Raw genomic sequence first — 23,371 nt, forward strand, 5'->3', positions numbered from 1 at the left:
ACTAACTCACTCTCAATCTCTCGCTCTCACTGACTGACTGACTCTGACTTTCTCACTAACTGACTCACGCTGACTCACTGACTGATTGTCTCACTGACTGACTGACTCTCAATCTCTCTCTGACTGACTCACGCTGACTCACTGACTGATTGTCTCACTGACTGACTGACTCTCTCACTTACTCTCTCTTACTCTCGCACTGACTGACAAAATGACTGACTCTCACTCTCTCTCACTGACTCACTCTCTCTCTCTCTCTCTCACTGACTGACCGACCGACTGACTGCCTGACTCTCGCAATCTCTCTCGCTGACTGACTCTCGCTGACTGACTCTCTGACTGACTGACTGACTGACTCTCACTGACTGACTGACTCTCACTGACTGACTGACTCTCACTGACTGACTGACTCTCTCACTCTCACTGGCTGACTGACTGACTCACTGACTGACTGACTCTCTCACTGACTGACTCTCACTGACTGACTAACTCTCGCAATGTCTCTCTCACTGACTGACTGACTGACTCTAACTGACTGACTCTCTCACTAACTGACTCTCTCTTAGTGACTGACTCTCTCACTGACTGACTGACTAACTCTCTCTCACTGACTGACTGACTCTCACTGACACTCTGACTCTCTCTCTCTCTCACTGACTCTCTGACTCTCTTTCTCTCTCTCTGTCTCACTGACTGACTCTCTCACTCGATCCCACTGACTGACTCTCTCACTCGATCTCACTGACCGACTCTCTCACTGACTGACTCACTGACCGACTCTCTCTCTGACTGACTCACTGACTAACTCACTCTCAATCTCTGTACAGAATAGATATCAAGCCCTGAGTTCCCTGGATTCAAATGATTGACACACACAGGATAGGGGGTCTCCCATGTGTGTGATTCCTAATAACCAGATGAACGAATTAAGTGTTAAATGTATAGATCCAGAGCTAACCCTGAAGGCTGATCCAAAAATGGTTGATAGTGGGCACACACTTGTCTCTACCATAGAAAGGGTGGAAAATGATCAAGAATCCATAGGTGCAAATAATACAAAAGCTGGTTTAGACGAGGTACAGCAAAGATGGGATGGTATTAATTGTTTCACAGCTCAAGACCAGTCCAATTGTTGCAATATGAGGGGGATATCAATCGTTAGTTGGAACATAGCTGGTTGGGCATCTAAGGAAAAAATGTTGGGGTGGGCCTGATTTGATTAGATCATATGATATCTTGTGTTTTCAAGAAACCTGGTGTTCTACAAAACCGAATTTCGATGGGTTTGTATGCTACCATTTAGAAGAATCAAAGTCGCGGTACGGTAGAGCTAAAGGTGGTTTGCTTACCCTACTATCTTTGAATCTAATGCTGACTGTTGTTAAACACCTAATTGTAGGGACACATTCGCAAATCCTTTGGATACGCGGGAAGAAAGGCCAAACTTTTACAATAATATTTTAGACAACACACGGCACAAAGCTATAGTTGAATTAGAAAGTGCCTTATTGAAGCTTGTAACAGAGGCGAAAATTACTTTTGATTTTATTTGGTTAGGTGATTTTAATTCTTTGATCTGCCCAATGTCGCTTTCTAGGGCATGTGGGATACAAAACAACAAGGGTGATAACACACCACATTTCCCACACAATGAGTATGGGGAGGCAATAAATAACTTACTATCAACTTATGATTTAGAGCTCTTACAGCCTGCCAAAGATGCCAAGGGCCAAACAATTCCGACCTCAACAGGCAGGAACAGTAACTCTCATATCGACCATGTCATGGTTTCATCAAGCATTGTGCCATATTGCCTGACCCCTGTTATTGAGGAATCCACCTTAAGTGACCATAACCGTATTTTAATGAGAACTGAGATCTGGAAACATAGTACACTATGGACATCCAGAATCGTAGCTAACATTGAACCACATAGATTAAACGGGACAAGGTTAAGGTGGAACGGGGAAAAATCAGAGAAGGTAATGAGCCTAATTATATCTAAATCCATGGCAGATATTAATGGCATCCTAATATCAGGGAGTGCTTTATATTTTATTGTAGATAGTTTTATTAACATTAACAAGACTGTAGATACCATATTTACAGGGACCAGGAAAGGGAAAACCACCCACAAAAATGGATGGTTTGATCATGCCTGTACAGCCCTCCTTTCTCAACTGAAACGGGCTTTAGCTCTTAGACCCAGGGATAAGAATAAAGTTACACTTTTGAGATATGATTATAAAACGGTTCTTTCCAAAAGGAAGAGGGAGCTGCAGCAAGAAGCCTGGGACAATTTAGCGCAGGCAGCGGATACCTCAGACTGCTGCCTGTTTTGGGCTACGATTAATTCACCCTTTCTTAAGGATGATAAAGCCCCTCATCTCGCGTCCAATGTCAGCAGTGAAGCTTGGGTCACTCACTTCTCAGCTATATTTCAGGCTGTTGGCCAAAATGGTGTAAAACAAAGACTATGGCCTATAGTTCCATTGGACATTACTCTAGCCGAGGTGGAATGCAGTATTAAGGCCAGCAAGGGGGGTAAGGCCCAGGGACCGGACGGGGTTCCTATTGACGTTTATAGGACTATCCCGCAGTTATAGGGCCCTATGCTTACATTGGTTTTTAATGCAGCAGTAACCACCATGATTCCGCCAACATGGGGAGACTCTATTATTTTCCCTTCCATAAGAAGGGGGACAAGTCAGCAGCATGTAACTAACGCCCAATCAGCTTACTCGACTCATCAGTGAAAATTATGAGCAGAGTGTTGCTGATCAGGTTGGAAGAATGGGCTGACGAGAAGGGGATTCTGGCGACCTCGCAGTATGGTTTTAGGAAGGGCCGTGGTACATTAGACCAATGCTTAAATCTAGATTTACTAATTGGCAAATACACCAAGGCCAAGAGCGGCACCATATATCTTTGCTTCGCTGATTTAAGCAGCGCTTTCGATTTGGTCGACCACTCCATTTTATGGCCAGCCCTGCTAGAACTTGGTGCACCAGAGGCAATTATTTTATTTTTAGCTCGCCTCTACGAAAAGTTGCAAGCCTGTGTGCGATACGGGGTAAGCGGGGAATGTACCCCTAATTTCAATGTAAAGCGAGGAATAAGGCAGGGTTGTGTTCTCCAGCGCCTGATGGACGTTTTTCTGTTTTTATAAAAGAAAGGAAATTATTAATTAACAAGAGCAAAACCCATACGATGATTTGTGGTGCTAGGACTAACAAAAACCATACATTTTTATAGAAGGGGTGAAAGTGCAGGAAATTGAAAAGTTTTGTTAACTGGGTGTAACCTTTTCGAGGGATGGTAGCTGGACTCAGGAGCTCGTAAATGTAAGGTCTAAAATGTCAAAAAGTGCCCATGGAATATTTAAATTCGCCTAAAAAATCGGCGATAGACGAATCGGTGATATGATGCAGATTTATAAGGCAAGGAGTGTCACGATTGCATTATACGGGGCCGGGTTGTGGGGTTATTGCAACGTAGGCAGTTTGCAAACGGAAGAAAATATATTTCTTAAAAAACTTCTCTGCCTACCTACCTCTGCCCCAACCGATTTGATCCATAGGGAGGGGGGGCTGCCTATTTATGTGACTTTGTTTCATGAAGGCCTCTAATGATCTGGCGTGCCGTCTGGTACAAGGAAGAGACAGTTTTTAACCAACATGTTATTAAGGATTGTCTTGACCTGGCTAATTATATCAAGATCCCCTGGCTAAAGTATATCGTAAACCGTTTTCAGGCTATTTATGGCCTCGATATAATAGCGGATCCGTGTGCTGCAGGAGATATCCCTAAGCAGGAATTGAAAAATAAATTTATGTTGTATCAAGCTGAAAAGCGTCTAGTTAGCAATGGCTACCTGACCACAGTCAACCTATACAATAAATACATTGACTGTGAAAGCCCTCAATTATACCTAAGTCAGGTAACTAGACCAGCCCACAGGTTTGTTCTCACAAGAGTTAGATTGGATTGGCTCACGTCCTGGTGGCCTTTCCCCATCCTAAGAAACATCCTGTTGGCCCTTGTCCATGTGATGGGTATTCGAGACAAAGCACACTGCACACTGCACTTTATGTTAATCTGTACCCTATTTTTTAATCTTAGGATGGTCTATCTTAAACCAATGTTTATAAAATATGGTATCTATAGCGTTGACGAGGCTATGAAGTTGATCTATAATGTGAACTCGCCGGATATATGTATTTTTACTGCAACTTTTATATGTAAATCTATTCATTTTAGGAAAATTATGATGTTTTAAATTTTGTTCCTGCTTTTTACTTGTATATTGTCATCTAATCGAAATTTGCCTAGTGTAGTAACGGTAAGTTTCAATTCTATGAAGGACACGGAGGCGAGGATTATGCTTTTCTCTCTTCGCTGTTTATTAACATCACATCGCACAGCAGCCAGAAAAGCGTCAAAACTTGAACAATTTTGTAGTATTCCCAACATAGGAATCTCAGAAAACATTGTAATAACATCGTTTAATAACTACAAATCCCATGAGATGAACATTTAGGCAGTCCTTCTTTAGTGTCCATAAACCCCAATATAAGGCGTCCAACCAACGAACTCCTCCTCTTTCTTCGTGGCGAGTCAGGCCAAAGTCTCAGGCATCTCTTTTCGCACCATCATTCCCTGGCGGAAAAAAGAACAGCGTGAGCCAAGCCATACCGCTAAGCATGAAGGCAAAGCAACAAAGCAGATTAGCAAGTCATCGACATGTACTCCAAGAAAACAGTGACCAACTGCAAGTCGGAAAACGGATTACTTACTCCAGTACGGGCGGGATCTCCGCAGGAGGCATGGGTGGGATAATCCTCGCCTCCGTGTCCTTAATAGAATTGAAACTTACCGTTACTACACTAGGCAAATTTCGATTCTATGTCAGGACCGGAGGCTTCAGATTATGCTTGTTAAAGCTTACTCACCACCAAACTAGCAATATCCACCACTGGCTTAAAATAGAACCTTTTGAAGGTGGAATCCGAAGACCAATCTGCAGCGCGCATGAGGTCCTCTAAGCGTGCCCCAAGGGCAAAAGATTTCGAGGCCATGGCCCCTCTTGCCGAGTGAGCTCCGAACTGCCTCGTATCAATACCAGCTTCCTGCATTACCCAACGCACCCACCGGGCTATAGTGGGGGAAGAGACAGCCTTGTGCGGTTTGCGCAGCGCAATCAGCAACTGCCGTTCGCCCGGAGGGCGAAGTTCCGTTGTAACATCCTCATATGTTTTCAAACACTGTACCACACACAACTTGGGGGCATCTGCAAATGCCGGATAGGAAATAGACCTCGTAGCCGATTTCGTGCGTCGACCCACGGTAAAGGTCACCCCATCCGGGGAGAACGCTCTCGCCGTGACATCCAGGGCACGCACATCAGACACTCTGCGACAAGATACTAAGCACAAGAGCATCGCCAGTTTAGCTGACAGTTCTTTTAAGGAAAGGTACTTGTTAGGCTGCCAGGAAAGAAAAAGGTTCAACACCACGTTAACATCCCACAGGACGGAATACCGTGGTTCCGGCGGTAAAGCCAGACACACTCCTCTAAGGAGTCGACATACCAGGGGATGTTCCCCAACTGCTGCTCCATCTATCTGCACATGAGCTGCCGAAATGGCAGAGCGTATCGTATTAATCGTCCGGTATGCCAATCCGGCGGTAGAGAGTTCTGCAAGAAAATTCAGGATAGGAACGAGGCCTGCGACCATGGGATCCAAACCCCGTCGAAGACACCAACGAACCCACCTGGTCCAAGCTGATCCAAACCTCTTGGCAGTGCTGCCTGCCCAGGCCTTGGACAAAAAGTGCTGAGCTGAGTTCGAAAGGCCAGGGAGCGACCAACGTCTCCTGAAAGCCTCCATGCCATGAGGCGAAGAGAACCCTGGAGGAGATGGTGAGGGACCCCGTCTGGATTGAGGAGAAGACGAGGAAGCCGGGGGAGTAGGATTGGAGAATCCCAGGAAAGTTCCAGAAGAACTGGAAACCACACTTGCGACCTCCAAACGGGCGTCACCATCACCACGTCCGCCACCTGACGGCGGATCTGGGCCGCGGCCCGTACTATCATTGAGAAGGGCGGAAAAGCATACGGTCGTTCCTGACTCCAGTCTTGGAGGAACGCATCCGTCGCTTCCGCCAAGGGATCCGGTCTCCAGCTGAAGAACCTCGGAAGCTGGAAGTCCAGACGGGACGCAAAAAGGTCCATGGAAAACGGACCCCAGCACGCCGCCAGTCAGCGGAACACCTGAGCATCCAGCTTCCACAGACTGGAGTCTCGGAGATACCTCGAGTGCCAATCCGCCACCTGATTGGCCTGACCCGGCAGGTATTCCGCCTGAACCGAGACTTGATGAGCGAGACAATAATCCCAAAAGTCTTTCGCCAGGTCCGCGAGGGCTCTTGACCGCGGACCCCCTAAGTGGTTCACATACCGAACCGCTGAGACATTGTCCATCCGTAGAAGGACACATGATTTCACTGAGTCCCTCGTCCAGCAACGGACGGCGAACGAGCCTGCTAGAAGTTCCAAGCAGTTGATGTGAAGGCGCTGTTCGTCTGACGACCAAGCGCCGCCTGTGGAGAAATCCCCGCAGCGGGCGCCCCAGCCAGACCTGCTGGCGTCTGACTCTATCACTAGGTCTGGGACGGACCCGAAAATCGCGCGGCCGTTCCACGCCTCCATGTGGGCTAGCCACCAAGACATTTCTTCTTTGACCTCCGCCGACAGGGGAATCAAGTGGTCGTAGGAAAGCCCCCTGCGCAAATGGTGCGCCTTTAGCCGCTGAAGGGCCCGATAATGAAGAGGGCCCGGGAATATCGCCTGAATGGACGATGAGAGAAGGCCTACTACTCTGGCCACCTGCCGGAGGGAGGTGTGTGACTTGGAGATAGTTTGCCGAAGCAGATGCTTTATTTTGGCCATCTTTCTGGACGGCAAACTGAGAGTCGATTTCACCGAGTCCACCACAAAGCCCAGAAACACCATTTGCTGGGCGGGGGTGAAAACAGACTTCTCCCTGTTGACAATAAACCCCAGACCTTGCAACAGGGAGATCGTCTGAGACAGATGGGCGGCCAACTTGCTCGGGTCCTGGCCCAACAGCAAGATGTCGTCCAGATAGACGATAAGCCGAATCCCCTGACCCCGCAGGGTTTCTATGGCCGGGTGCAGAGTCTTTGTAAAGCACCAAGGGGCCGAGGAAAGACCGAACGGAAGGGCCTTGAACTCGTACACCCTGTCCTTCCAGCAGAACTGAAGGAAACGACGATGCGGGGGGTAAATCGGAACCACCAGATACGCATCCTTGAGGTCCAGACGGACCATCCAGTCGTTCGGGAGCAAAACGTCCCTCAAAAGATGGATGCCCTCCATCTTGAAGTGGTTGTATACCACCCAGCCATTGAACTCCCTGAGGTTGATGACTGGTCGTCTGCCCCCGTCCACCTTTTCCACAAGAAAAATATTGCTCAGGAAACCCCGGGGGTGGCGCGTTGTTCGACAAATAGCCCCCTTGCGCAGAAGCGCCGAGACTTCTTCGTCGATCAAGAGCGCGTCCGATTGGGAAAACATTATAGGCCGGGGCGGCACCGCCTGGCACGGCTGGTCGTAAAATTCTATGCGGAATCCCCGCACGGTTTGAAGGACCCACGCGTCCGATGTAAGAGCCTCCCATGCTTGGGGGAAACACGCCAACCTCTCCCCAATAACCACTTGATCTGCAGGGATAACACTCACCGTGAGAACTGTTGCCGCCGGAATCGTTCCGGAAGTTTCCGCGTCCCCTGAAACGTTGTCCTCTGGTGGGGTAGAAGTTGTTATAATTCGCGTTGGAGTTGTAGCCTCCTCTGCCGGAGCCATGCCCTTTTCCGGGCTGTTGCTGACCACCGCGGCCGGTCGTGAGGCCCCTACCACGACCAGCCCCCCGGGAAAAACGCTGGTTGAAGACCCGCTTGATGGTCGACTGGGCCTTATCCAGGGAGGTGAAGGTGGAAACAAACTTCCCCAGCTCCTTGATGAATGGGTCGCCAAAGAGTCCTCCTTGGGCGACAGCGCCAGCTTCCGACGAAGCCAAATCGCCCAATTTGGGGTCCAATTTTATCAGTAGCGACCGACGCCGCTCGGTCGACAGGGCACAGTTGGCATTCCCCAAGAAGACAACCGCCCGCTGCGCCCAATTGGACAATACTTCCGGGCAAATGGCGCTGCCAGACACCTTGGCTTCTTCGGCCATATCGAGAATCTTGGTGAGGGGGCCAATGGTGTCCAAGAGCTTGTCCTGGCAGGAGCGCCAGGAACGGTCGATCCCCTTCCGGGGGTCCTTGACGAACTTCGCCATGAAGGTGGCCATTTTCCCATCAAGTTCCGGCGTCATGGCCACCTTCCCCTCCAAAGTCGGGCGAGGGCATTCGCCCCTCAGACAGCTGCGCGCCTCCTTTTCCAAGGGCTTGCGGAGGCGGCCCGCCACAAACTGCGCCATCTTATCGCCAGGCGCCCAGGCGGCTGACCGCGGGTGCATGATCTCGTCCGGGTCCAGCATGCCCGAGGTGTCCTTGGGCAACTCCGTCGAATTGGACGACGGTCGCCATGACCGCACGGAGTCCCCATCGTCGTCGTCGTCGTCGGTATCCGCGGGGGAAGCCCCCCCGGGGAGGTCGGGACGACATTCGCCGGTGCAGAAGGTGTGTTAGGCGGAGGCGCCTCGGGAGCCGACCCAGACGCTTTAGCCAGAAAAGCGTTGCGTAGGCGCTCGAAAGCGTCCTGATCCACACCCTGCGAACCACTGGGACCCGCGTCCCCACGAGACTTCTTGGCCGCCGGAGGCTGGCCAGGATCGGTGGCCGGGGATCCCCCCGGGGTCGGTGCCAACTTGGCACATTCCTGGACAATGCGGGCTGAAAGTCTGTCCTCCATAGGCCCAACGATTTCCTGTACACACCGATAAATCGACTGGTCCACAGCCGCATAAAACTCGTCGTCCTGGAGGTACTGGTGGGACTCCTCCTCCTCGACGTAGTACCCCTCAGCCATGGCGCTACGCAGTAGAAAAGAAAGTGAAACTGAGGGTTCCGATGGCGTACACAGACTGCCACGTGTGGGCCGACCGAAGGTTGGCAAAAGTTGTGGGCCGGTGGAACCGGACAATTAAAAGGCAGCACCAGCCTTTACAGCGCGCCGACCCTCTCTCCAGAGACCGGGCCGCACCGCCTCCCAGCGCGCTCAAGCGGGGAACACCCCAGCGGAAGCTGTTGCAGAAAAAGGTGCTGAAATCGCCCGCAGACTTCAACGTGGGTACAACCACAATACAGACCCCACCGGGGCGTTCAAAACGGGACAGTACAACCCAAGAGGGCGTCAGGGTTAGGCGGCAGCAGGGCACTTGCGATGTCGACTCCCCAGCGCAGCTCCAATCAATGAGACGAAAACTGCGCGCGGGCAGGCGAGACGCGACGGCGCCCTCTAGCAGTGACTCAGCACCGCGGAATACACGGGGACATCGCGTAAGGGGCGAAGGCGTCCCCGCGATGGAAGGGGCTCTGAAAGGGAAGAAAAACCCCACAGGCCCCCCAAAGCAATACTCAATGCAATAGAATAGAAGAAAACACAAAAAAAAAAAAAAAACCTCAACAAACACAAAAGTGCTAGAGAGGGATAATAGCACTTAACTGGCTGCGAAGCAGCGAAGAAAGAGGAGGAGTTTGTTGGTTGGACGCCTTATATTGGGGTTTATGGACACTAAAGAAGGACTGCCTAAATGTTCATCTCATGGGATTTGTAGTTATTAAACGATGTTATTACAATGTTTTCTGAGATTCCTATGTTGGGAATACTACAAAATTTTTCACGTTTTGACGCTTTTTTTGGCTGCTGTGCGATGTGATGTTAATAAACAGCGAAGAGAGAAAAGCATAATCTGAAGCCTCCGGTCCTGACATAGAATTGTTTTTTGCCTGTATCCTTTTATGGTCATTTGAACAATATGAACCGAATAAAGCTTCATGAAATGAAATGAAAATGACTCTCTTTCTCTCTGTCTCACTGACTGACTCTCTCACTCGATCTCACTGACTGACTCTCTCACTCGATCTCACTGACTGACTCTCTCACTCGATCTCACTGACTGACTCTCTCACTCGATCTCACTGACTGACTCTCACTGACTGACTCACTGACCGACTCTCTCTCTGACTGACTCACTTACTAACTCACTCTCAATCTCTCTCTCTCACTGACTGATTGACTTTCTCATTCTCTCACTGACTGACTGCCTGACTCTCACTGACTAACTGACTTAATGACTGACCCTCTCACTCTTTCTCTCCCTCTCACTGACTGACTGACTCTCCTCTGTCTCTCACTGAGTGACCGACTGACAGATTGACTCTCTCCATCTCTCTCTCACTGATTGACTCTCTCTCACTGACTGACTCTGACAGACTCTCTGACTGACTGACTCTCTCACTCTCTCTCACTGAATGAGCGACTCTCATTGACTAACTTACTCAATGACTGACTCTTTCACTGACTGACTGACTTACTCTCTCTCTCACTCTCACTCACTGACTGACTGACCTTCTCACTCTCACTGACTGACTGCTTCTCTCAATCACTCTGACTGACTCTCTCACTGACTGACTGATTCTCACTGACTGACTCTCACACTGTCGCTCTCTCGCTGACTGACTGACTCTCACTGACTGACTGACTGACTCTCATTCATTTATTGACTCTCTGACTCACTGACTAACTCTCTCTCTCACTGACTGACTCACTCACTCTCACTGACTTACTCTCTCAGTCTGTCTCACTGACTGACTCTCTCACTGACTGACTCTCTCACTGACTGACTGACTCTCACTGACTGACTGACTAACTCACTCTCAATTTCTCACTGACTGACTCACTGTCTGATTCTCACTCTCACTGACTGACTGACTGGGATCACTGACTGACTGACTCTCTCACTCTCTCACTGTCTGACTCTCTCTCTCACTGACTGGCTCTCAGACTCTCTCTTTCTCACTGACTGGCTCTGACTCTCTCTCACTCACTGACTCTCACTCTCACTGACTGACTGACTGACTCTGACTGACTGGCTGACTCTCTCACTCACTCTCTCTCTCTCTCTCACTGACTGACTCTCTCACTGACTGACTGATTCTCACTGACTGACTAACTAATTGACTATATCACTGATCTGACAGACTAACTAACTGACTCTCTCACTGACTGTTATACAGGTACTATTTCCCAACCTTCACCCTCCTGTTTTTATGCCCCCCCCACCCCATTACAAAAAAACCCATAACCAGCAACCATTGGGACAGGCAGATAGAAGTTGTCAGCATTGAAAGGACAAAAAGAAAACTCAAGACATTATTTATTAATACTTTTTTCATGTGGTCGTTCAATTGTACATAATGCTTTCTTGGTCATATATACAGTAACAAAGAATTTTCTGACACTTCTTCTTTATAACTTTTCAGCATGCTGCAGACTTCTGTACACCACAGCTAAAAAGACATAGGCAAAGTCAATAGCTCTAGCTAAACACTTATAAGGTCCCAAAGGCGAAACCTATTGGCTATGCCAATGCTTGTTTCATTTCTGTATTTCAGGTTCTTGCAGAAGAGGCCCGTGAAGTGAGTTTTTTGTGGTCTACTGAATAGTATAGTCAGGGTTTCTTAAAGAGGAATAACTTTGGCCACTTGTTATGGTGGGTCAGAAAGGGCCATTTGGGAAGAAGACTTGATGACACTGAGGATGGATTTGAGGGTCTTAAGGCAAAGGATTCCATGATAGTGTGAGGGATTATGCCTCCTTCATAAACGGTGGCTTCTAGAAGTAAAGTGATGATTTGGGATATCTTGGAGAGCTAAAGATGTGAAAGTGATCTACTTGAGTGCCTCCGAGGGATGTGTTTGTGGGGTAGCTGTTTGGGTTGTTTGTAAGTTTACTGAAGGACGGAGTCAACAATATGGCAAGAGTTTGTTTGTGGTTACCCTCAGCTGCTTTCTTAGACAGTACCTGGGATTCCAAACACAAAAATTCAAAAGCAATTGTTTCTCCTTTCGGGAGACCTAAAGATAGGTTTGCTTGGTGTCTGTGCATTAATACAATATTTGTATCCATCTTTTATTGTTAGTTTCTGAATATATTGAAGAGCTGAGGTTTTGGGTTAGATTATGCTGCCCGTGTTTTCTTCAAAGTTCACTTTTGAAGTATTGTTTATTGCTTGTATTTAGATGGGTGTCTATCTTGTGACAGATTTGACGGATTCCAGTAATAAGATTATTTCTCATTGGGGGAAGGCGGAATAATTCAAGGGATGTAGAATTTGTTTTCATAAATTTAGGTTGGCTTTTGTGTGTAGGTTTGGGATAGAATTTCACAGTGGTCCTGTCAGTCAAGAAGTATGGTTTGAAGTAAAATAGTGCAGTGACTGTGGTTATTCCTAGACCTTCAGTTTTTCTTACTGTGTGTGTGTGCATTTTTGTGTGATGTGAGGTCAAGACTTGCCTGAAGAACCTCCCCGTAAATTGAAGTCCGCATGGAAGGAGTTGGTGCACAATTGATGTACATGGCTTGAAAATCACATGTGGTTATAGTAGTGTACATTACACTAAGCCATGTGGTTTTTAGCATGATGTCTGTATGGCAAGACGGCTGCATTGTGGGAGATGAGAGCTGCCGATTAAGCAGATCTCAGGCATTTAGGATTAGATTGATAAAGATGAATCAGGAGTTGGGCGTTGGCCTTGGATGCCTGTGCCAGACCCCAAGGGGACTGTAGAGAAAAGAGACACAGTTCTCAAGACTTTTTTCATGTACTCGGACAGGAAGTGATTTACGTTTTGATACAAAATCTTTTTTTTCTGCATGAGAATTCAGTTCTATTTTAGCTATTTTCCACAGGACCAGCAGCTTATGGGGCGTTTGTTTGTGTACCAACTGTCACAGTGATGGCATACCTGGAGTGCCCACGTTCTCGTTGATCACGATAAGGACATACAGTTGGTGACAAATACATTGCAAACAGTTTTATATTGAATTTACCGGAATTTTAGTAGCCGTTGCTTATAGAAAAATCATTAACCAATGTGGTGCCTATATCTGCACACCTCTTCTAACTCTACTTCACATCTACAGCGGGATTGGCCTAGCTCTTTGTGAGCGTCTGCTCGCTGATGATGCCCACATACGCCTATGCCTGGCATGTCGCAATCCCAAGAGGGCAGAAGCTGCACGTGCTGCTCTTCTTGACTCCCATCCTGCAGCTGATGTCACTCTTCTGAAAGTGGATGTGGGCTGCGTTGAATCTGTCCTGCAGGCAGCAGAAGAGCTTAAACGAAGGTGAGTTGCTTTATCTTCAGTTTCATAAGAACATATCCACGTCACATGGTGATTTTAACCTGTGTCCCAAAACTTTAAAAAAAACATGTTTGTTTATAGTTATTTGGTTAACACCGTAAACAAAAATGCTATTTACTTTAAAAGGAGTAAATATTACTTTTTTAGTACTTGGTTACCTAAAACTGGGATGTAGGGAGATGTTTAGAAAGTAAGATCCAACGATAATAGTCCGAATTAGCATTAATAATGTACTATATCAAAGTAGTGGTGAACACGATCGCAGAGGTGACCGGAAGGTGTCTCAAAATAGAAGATATATATTTATTCAGTGCCCCTTTGAAGGTGCTTCAAGTTGCAAGAGATGTTAATTTTCAGTGTTGAAGACTCGGGAGAAGATACGATCAGCCGTGAGAGGTGGGACAGTAGCAATGGCCTCCAAAAATAGGGTGAACCAGATTACTGGCACGGTGACCACAGGGAATGAGTGGTCCATGACCACACATTGGCTAGAGGAAACCAAAACAAATGGTCGGTTGAAGTCAAGATTGAACATCTGAAGAAAGATAATGAGAAGTGGCAGGACTTGAGAGGGCTGTTGACAATTAATGGACATTGTGCTTTGTATTGTGGAAGAGATATCTAGCCCATTCTTAATAAAAGGGACTTAAAATCCAGCAGTGTTCAATGTAGACCAGGAAGGATCAGATTTATGCAGGATTTTCACAGAAACCCCTGATTTTGTTACTGAGCTTCAGTTAGATTAATTTTAGTTAAAAGTACCTACACACACCAGCATACACCCTGATTGCATTCTTCTTTCAGCAGATGAGTGGGTGTAATATATGGTGCAGCATAGGCTGTAGATGGTATTTGTACATTCGGCAGTGTCATTCTTGTTGACGGGCATTTCGCTGCCTGCATTGCAGTGCCTAATTACAGCACTGCGGTTGTAGGTGGTGAAATGCGTGTTGGCAGGGTGGGAAGGGAAGTGAGGGCACACCCCCATAAAATAAATAAATGAAAGCGGCAATCACTGTGGGGCTAACGTTGGCGTTACAAGTGAGTCGTTGTGTCCCTGCGGTGAAATGTCAGCAAATCATTGTAGATGTACTTTATAATCTCTAGTTGCCTTCTCCGTTGAGATGCACTCTCTAGAACAGTGGATTCTGCCCAGTCTAGTCTCAATCCTTCATGACCCAACAGAAATATCAGGGTTGTGTGGTGAAATGCACCAAACCTTGGACCAAACAGCTGGCTTCAGTACAAACGGTTGTGTGTTTTGTAGCCAGCTCCTGGTTGTGTTAGTTTTTGAGAAGAAAGCTATTGAAACAAGTATTAGGAAGCAGGCATGTCCCAAAAACGTACGCTTTTCTTGTGGGCTAATCATCAGTTTTCTGTAGCTTTCCTTCCAGAATGACCTTTGAACCAATCTAAGCATTCCGCTTAGAGCTCAGATGTACAGTATGAATCCACGAGAACCTAACCCTTACCACATTGTCTGTACAGCCACCATGTACACCGTTACAATTAGATTAAATATGTGGCATTTATCCTGAAAATCTGTCTTATATCCAGTGCTCGTGGCCAACCTTGTAACCCCTGTCCTATTGAGAACTTCTGCAAAGTTCTTTTAACCAATCTTTTGGAAAGATCTTCAGATCTTACACCTCAAGCTAGGACTAGGAGGCAGCACACTTTAAAATGTATCTTTGTCTCCTTTCTACTTACTCCTTATTTCCGTACAAAACAGGAGACCGTGTCTAGCGGTTGATCAGGGCTGGAATGGGGATCAAAAGAAGCCGTGGAAAAAATGCTCAAACAAGCATTGCTCCCTTCCTCTTCTCGATCTGTCTCTCTTTCCATCCATCTTCTCCTTCTCTCTCTTCCTCCTCTCTCTACTCTCTCTCTCTTTCTGTCCACCTTTCTTTCTCTCTTGCTCTCTGTTCCTGCATCATTTAATCTCTGGGAGCTGGGCAAAGTGACAGATGCACCAGCCACGGCTCGGGCTTTTAAAACTGGCCTCCAACAGCTCCAGTGCTCTGGGAACATTTTCAATGGAATAAAAGCCAAGTCAAGCCTTGTCCCCAGTCCCCCTTAACGCTATTGTGTGATTCCAAGTAACTCACTTGATCACCATTCACTTCTATTCTCTTACCAACTCAAATTGGAACTGCTGGATAATAGGCTTGTAGCTTGATTTACCCAGTGGGAAAGGTAACAATTGTCTCCTTTTTACCTTTGATAAAAATTTTGAGGGTGCTTGTGTGATAAAGTACAAAATGTCTGATTTAACTTTTTCAATGACTTCCACAGGGATCTGTATATTTGGAAGTACCATGGCCTCTTGCTGCCTCAAAATGATGAGGAGATTTATTTTCTTGCCCTGAATCAATCAATCAATACATTTGTAGAGCGCGCTACTCACCCGTAGGGGTCTCAAGGCGCTTGGGGGGCAGGGGGGGGGGGGGGTGGCGCTACTGCTCGAAGAGCCAGTCTTGAGGTGTTTCCTGAATGTGAGGTGTTCCTGGGTCAGTCGTAGGTGGGCGGGGAGGGAGTTCCACGTCGTGGCCGCCGGGTTTGAGAATGATCTTCCTCCTGTGGTGGTTCTGCGGATCCGTGGGACGGTGGCGAGGGCGAGGCTGGTGGAGCGGAGTTTCCGTGTTGGAGTGTAGAACGTGAGGCGGTTGTTGAGGTATTCGTGGAGCGCTTTGTGTGCGTGGGTGAGTAGCCTGAACGTGATCCTTTTGTTGTCTGGGAGCCAGTGCAGGTCTCAGGTGGGCTGATATGTGGCTGTGCCCTCAGGGCAGCAGTGGGCTTTCTGTAGACTGGAAGGTCAAATTTAAAATTCTAACGCCAGCCCTGGAAAATTTGGGAAAAGAGCAACTTTACACAAAATACTCCAAAAAGCTTATTTGTATTGTAACGCCAGTCCTGAAAAATTTGGGAAAAGAGCAACATTCCATGAAATATTCCAGGAGGCTTATTTACATTTTAACCCCAGTCCTGGGATATTTATGGAAAAAAGCAACTTTCCACAAAATAGCTCAAGAGGCTTATTTACTAATATAACTCCAGAACTGGCATATTTACGGAAAGTTATAAATCCCCCAACTGTTTTAGGGAGGGTTGAAAAGTAGTCATTTTGAATGGGAGAAAGTGCTGCCCTGAGAGCGCAGTGCAGGGCAAAAAACTAGGAATACTTCTCCTAATGGATACTGAGTGGAGGAGGGTGATTCCCCAGCATAGAGGAGTAGGGGGTCAGGGCTTGAAAGGCTGGGACATATATGGTGGGTCGTAGTAGTTGATGTTGTGCTCTGGATGCGGCAGTGTGTGGTTTTCGGGGGGTGGTGAAAAAAGAACGTGAGTGCAGCAGCAACAATTACAAAAGAAAGTAACAAAAACTGTTGAGATAAAAATCTGATCCTTGAAGGTCAAGAGCAGGAAGTCTGTAGGTAAAAATATTTAGGGAGGCCCAACTAGATGAGATTAAATCTGTTTTTTTCTGCCTTCAGGAGAACAAATTTGCATGCAAGCAGGGCGGGCGATTAAAACAAAAAGATTTGTGAATATAGTGGTTACCACTCAAATATGAAATGGAAAAGTATTTATTTTTTAATATCATTAACATTTCACCGGTTAATCATAACAGGCTAATAGTTTCCCAGCAAAACCATCCCTGCTTAATCTTACTCCTGATTGAAATTCTTCTAGAAAGTAATGTTTTGCATTACAAATTTCCCACATTAATTTGAAGTGAGGGATAGGATAAGGGTAAGTGAATGAGGGTTAAGATGTTACAATGTCTTGCAGATAATTGTTGTGGGTAGAATGGGGCCAGCCATGGTCTTTGTTGTCAGGTGCTAGAATGAAGATGGGGTGAAGCTCATAGTTTTCATTCATGAGAGACCTGAGAGAGCAGTACACAAGAAAGAGATGCTGCCCTACTTAACTCCCTATAATCGTACAGAGGATAGCCCTTCCAAGCCCTTCCTGTAAACAATGAGCCATGAAAGAACAGTAGAAACTCCCTGATCTTCAGAGGTGCCTACTTTCTCCTCTTATCCACACCCAAAAATCTGACCCTCTTCAAAGCTACAAACGACCCGTAGAATGACCTTGAGGAGCTCAGCAATTCTCATTGATGTCTGGGACTCACTCAAACCCCCCAGCTTGGGCACCACCTAGGTGTGGTAAAAAATAAATGGATTCCATTGTGTCTTTAGCCACATGCATGTCACACACTCCAAACACATCCTCTAAACATAAATAGATGGCAGTCATATATACAGTTGTGATATCCATGTCTCACATGGATGGGCATTGGACCCGGTTGCAGGTTATTGGCAGACCAATTTAAAATAGCTGTAGAAGCCAGTAAGTAACTCACGACAGGAGTGCGCAGTCTTACCAGAGCTACATGTGATAATGGAATCGAGAACTGGGCGCTTGGATTTGTGATTAGAGCTCTAGTGATCATGGACCAATATTTGCATGCAGAAATGTGTGTCATTTTGTGGACTCGACTTTGCGTTTTTGTGGTTGGTATGCGGTGTGAAGATTAAATGCAGACATTTCTAGCTGCTGAGAGACATTATGGGTCGAATTCTCTAACGTTTTTCTGTAAGAATAGTTTATTTCCAAGTAAGCTGTGACAGAACCCTGACCTTAAAAAAAAAATCTGACTCCTAACTAAGAAAAAAAAATGTATTTACATTTTTATTTATTTATAAAAAAACATTAAATCTCATGTTTTTTCCATATAAAGGTACCTTGTTTATTTTGACCAAACAACAGTAAGAAAGCATGGTGTTAAAAGATGGTAATGTGCTTATTCTTCTCTTCGGCAGGTATCAGCGGGTGGACTACCTCTACTTGAATGCTGGCATCATGCCCAACCCTCGTGTCAGCATCAAAGCCTTCTTCACTGGCCTCTTCTCGAAGTACGGCATGATGTATTGGGCTATGTGAAAGGAAGAGTTCATCGATTGTGCTGGTGTTACTTTATTTGTGAGCTATTGTCTTCCACAGATCTGGCAATATTTCATTCGGGAGATGGGCCATAAAGAGAGGAAGATCCCCACTGGTGCATTATTCCATATTCATAATGGGGCATATCTCCTCCTGTGTCATAACCTTTTCGACACGTGTGTTTTGCTCTGTGAAACAAAGATAGAAATGTCCAAGAAGTAAAACATGCGTTAACGCAGACCATATATCTTAATGAATGTCCTTTGAATTGGGTGTGTGTTAAAGTAGAAGTGTACCGTACATGCCGCAGGTGTTCTATGGGGGACCACTTCTAGGTTTGTCACAGTGGTTCATCAGGGGCAATGTAACTCAGACTCGTGCTGTGGTTTCCATAATGCTGGTACAGCAGTACCCTGTTTTAGAAGCCTCTGAATTTGTTCAAGGTCCACTTGTAGAGTTGTTGTGTTACATTTTACTGCAGGATCTGTTTAGTACTTTATACATCTAGTGCTCTTTGTTTTCCAGCTTGCTATTTATCTTTTAGAGGGACTATGCTTATAAAATTGCCTATGTGGGAAGCATGGATTGCTGTGGGTGAGGGATAGAGGTGTACTCTAGTTTGTTGCTGCAGACTTGGTGCTTAGCAAAGGCATGTTGGAGACACAAAAGAGTGTAAGGTAGATAGAGTTGTCCTTGTGATAAAGAAATCCATGATTCAGCCTCTCGGATTTTGTGAATGGTAGCTAGACCTCCTCTTGAGTTCCTGCCCAATTGTTACCATGCACGTTAAGTTAATGTTGTTATAGATAGTGATTCTTGCTCTCCGTGCTATGTTAAGGCAATAAGCTGACAGGCAGTCCACAAGTTTGACCAGAATCGCATCAACAGAATAGCTCTGGGAATATTCAGCTATGGGTGGAACAGAACAGTTTGGTTTTCAATTACTTCTGAAACTGGAGCATGCTTTCTTCACCTGAAGATAGCCTAATTGCTCGGTCTTGAGTTTAGCACTCCGACTGGCCAGACTTATTTTTTTTTACTTTTGGAGATTTAATCTTGGAGATTGTGCTTCAATTAAGAGGCCAGTCCTGTTATGCATGGCACTTTAGTCACAGGAACCCAGAGGTTAGAGCAGTTTTTGTGTCCAGGAGAGTCTGTCCAGACTTCTTCTCTCCTAATCGGATCCAGATTATATGTCTGATCTGCTCACACTAAAACACAGCAATGCAGATCTGTCAGACGTCTGAAGAGAGCCAGTTGGTGTGTATCTGAATACTGCAAACAGAAACACTTGGGTGCTTTGTGACCGAGAAGCAGGTAATAGTTCGATTGCAACAGGAGTTTTGTCAAGTTCTTCCTGAGGTAAGAGAACTACCCATCCCTGACTTACCTGTCCTTCTTGCTCAGTCTGCTGTCTTCACTGAATGACACAAGAGGTATGCAAGGGAGAACATTCTAATCCAGACTGGCCTCAGATATTTGAACCCGAATCAAAGCACGAGGCTAGTCAATCACCTACTTGAAGTTTTATGCAACAGCCATGTAAAACAATGCAAAACTTCCACTCTCCTCCAACATGTAAACTCAATTTGAGTGAACAGTTAGAGGTGTTGAGGTCTACAACTCGGAATCCATCAATCCATGCCTGAGTTGCTAAGTTTAAAATCTAAATTTGGCACTAGCCTTTTTCTTTGCGCTTAAAAAAAGAAACGTGTTTTACCCTTTCACCTGTTTTTCACCAGTAAGATATTGTTTTTCAAAAAGTGCCGCCCACTTGTGTGTAACAAATTCTCAACCAAGTGTTTTACAGACCTCGCTCGGAAAATAGATTCCAGTTCTGTGAAATTCAGGCCACTCTCTCTCATGAAAAATCTAGTGAGGCAGTCCTCCTTGACCTGACAGACACTTATTAATGCATGAAAGATCTATTTTGTTGTTGACATTTCTCCTTTTATTTTGTGGCATACATTTATTGTTCACAGTTTAAATCATAAGGGCAGAAGTTCAATGTACAGTCCGGCCCTGGGGACAGTTTCTATGTTATGCAGTTAAATGCCTTTGTCTAGCAAAAACAATGCCCATAAGACCTCTTGTATAGCTCTTACATGCCATCAATATATCCAAACACTGTAAATAATAGATGTAACTTCCATTCACCTCGGTTAACTAGTGGGACCCCCATCGGATTTGAACTGGAGAATTTCATTATGCACCAAAAGGCTTCAGAGACAAACTAACTCACTGAACTATCTGACAATAGGCCTAGTTACACATGTGTCTGGTGATGGTGCTTTGAGGTTTCCTGTGCATTGCATGAAGCAGTGGACCATGTATGCTTTTACTTAATTTATCTGATGTATTTAGCATCCTAGAATGCTGCTAAACCTCCGGTCTCATAGAGTTGACATATTTTGGCTATTTCTCTGTACTTCTCATGTTTTTATGGTGCCAGGAGTAGGCTGCCAAGCCGTGACTCTTAAGTTGGCCTTTTTTTATATCTTCTAATGTATGTAGTGCCCTAGTAGGTTGCCATGTTGTTGCCCTCCTAGACTTATTTTGTCATTCCATTTCCATTTGTATTATATATTTCTACCTCTCCTATCGCCTCAAGGCACGGTAATGCCCTTATTGACTTTGTCAATTTCAATTTATAAGCTTTATTCGACATTTTGTCATAAAAGCATTCACCTAGCCCTATACAATAAATACTACTTTTAAAAATACTTCTAAAAATACATATTAAACATTTGATGTCGAATAAGACATAGTAAAAGGTCATAAAATTACAACACATTATTACAATTTAAAAGACACATTTCATAGGTTAAAAAACGTACAGTTTGTCGCAATAAAACAGTTTATGGATATACATAATTTCATTATAATACAGTAGCCAATAATGATCGGGTACGAATTAACCACGACCATGCCAGATACTTTGCTACACCAACCACATATAATGTTGTACAATCTGATTCAAGTATCCTGAGGGCTTCAGATTGGCTTCGGGTTCCCAACTTTAAACACACCGGTTTTAACCACTTACGTCTGGGGGCCAAATACAGTGGGCAACAAAACAAAAAATGGGAGATGTGTTCAATTTCCTCATTACAATGGTGACAATGTTCATCCCATGTCTGGGACCAATGTTTCTTAAACGCATTTAGCGGTAATGTACCAATGCGAAATTGAAAATAAAGTTTTCTATCATACGGTTTTTCAATTATGTCCCAAAAACATTTGTATGATGGATACATTTTTAAGTTTAAGAAGCGAGATGTTAGCTTTGCACTTGAACTGTCACTAAATATTGCAAGATATATCATCTCCCAATAAAGATCTTTTAGCTTTTCCTTGGAGGGGAAACAAGTTGGATCTTTGTTGTCCCATAGGTGGTCCAATTTCAATTCTGTAAGTAGACCCCGCAGCTCCCTTAGCCAAGGGATAGTATGGAAACGATCGAATTTGATGACATCCATCAATGCAGCTGCATAGTGGCCTAACTCTGGGGTCACCATAATTCGCCTCCAGTACAGGAGGGGCCGAAGCCTCGCTATATCCACAACTGATTTTCTGCCCAGGTCTAATTTTAACGGAATTATTGGAGTACTTTGGGGGACCATTGTGATCCCTCTTAGGAACCTATTTTCCGCTCGGCCCAGATCGGTCAAGTTTGAGAAACCCCATAATTCAGAACCATATAGACAAGCCCCCAGGACTTTCATAGAATAAATTTCCATGACACAGTTCAGAGGCTTTGTCAGAGAGGTACGGTGTTTTAGCGAGATGGCACCTGCTAACTGTCTAAATTTTAGAAGGGTTGTAGTTATGTGATGTTTCCAGCTCATGTTTTCTTGGAGGGTGATGCCTAGGTATGAAAAAGAGTTCACTCTTTCTAGGGGTGTTCCTTTGTATTTTATTACACCCTTAAAGGAGGACTGTTGATTAAGGCACATGAATTTCGTTTTGGTAGTGTTTAATTCTAGGCCCTTATCATCACAATATACACCAAAGGCATCAACTACTTTTTGTAACCCACTAGGGGTCCGGGAAAGTAATAATGTATCGTCCGCAAACATGAGAACTGGTACACGAGAGCCGGCTATTACAGGGGCATCACTAGCAATCTTCTCTAGATGTTTAACAATACCATTTATATAAATGGAGAAGAGGGTTGGCGCTAGGACACACCCTTGCCTCACCCCACGTTCAACCGGGAAGGAGTCAGTTACCTCTCCTTGTTTGCCCCATCGTATCTTTGCAAAATTGTTTTCATGTAGGCGAACAAGGAGTGTGAGCAATTCCTGTTTTATGCCTGCATCCGCCAAGGTCTGCCAAAGTTTTTCCCTGGGGACTAAGTCGAAGGCGGCTTTTAGATCTACAAAAACTGCATACAATGTCCCCTTCTTCAAGGTGACATTTCTCCAGTAAATTGTTAAAAAATGGAGAACTTGGTCGACGCTACTAGTTAGGGGCCTAAACCCAGCTTGGTAAGGTGACAAGATGTTATTTGCGTCGATCCATTGCTGCAGTTTATTTTGGACTAGTCGACCCATTAACTTTTGAGCTGTGTCGATTAAACTAATGGGTCTGTAGTTTTTAGCCAGGGAACGGTCACCTTTTTTATATATGGGGATTATTTCTGCTCCCTTCCATGAGGCAGGCACTTTCCCTCCCATAGCCACTGCATTGGCCAACATTGTGAAGTAGGTGCACCAGGACTTCCGGTCAGATAGAAAAATGTCAGCCGGGATACCATCCATACCTGGTGCTTTCCCCCCTGCTATACAGTCTAATACAACACTCACATCCCTCTCAACAAATAGTGGTGTTTTGTAGTAGACTTGAGGAGGAAGGCTGACATTATTAAACATAGGATTACGGGCATACTGTGGTTGAAAGTATTCTATCCAACTGTTCTTTGCGACATTATTAACAGGCTGGGGTGCTATGCCACCCTTTGCCCATTTTACTGAGGCCCAGAAGCGCTTTGAATCCTTGGAGGCACAAATCTCCTTAAGT

The 23,371-nt window shown here is 45.5% G+C and overlaps 1 protein-coding gene across 1 annotated transcript in view; it reads left to right on the forward strand.

Moving 5' to 3' along the window:
* The window catches only part of LOC147668780 (3-keto-steroid reductase/17-beta-hydroxysteroid dehydrogenase 7-like), a 126,762-nt gene that overhangs the window by 50,032 nt on the left and 53,359 nt on the right, over positions 1-23,371 (forward strand). The window contains exons 2-3 of the mRNA XM_086948436.1: positions 13,178-13,381; positions 18,229-18,321. Coding sequence (XP_086804562.1) covers positions 13,178-13,381; positions 18,229-18,321 — 297 coding nt within the window. The remainder of the gene's footprint in view (positions 1-13,177; positions 13,382-18,228; positions 18,322-23,371) is intronic.

This window comes from Lissotriton vulgaris, unplaced genomic scaffold, assembly GCF_964263255.1.
Source record: "Lissotriton vulgaris unplaced genomic scaffold, aLisVul1.2 SCAFFOLD_533, whole genome shotgun sequence".
Classification (NCBI taxonomy): domain Eukaryota; kingdom Metazoa; phylum Chordata; class Amphibia; order Caudata; family Salamandridae; genus Lissotriton; species Lissotriton vulgaris.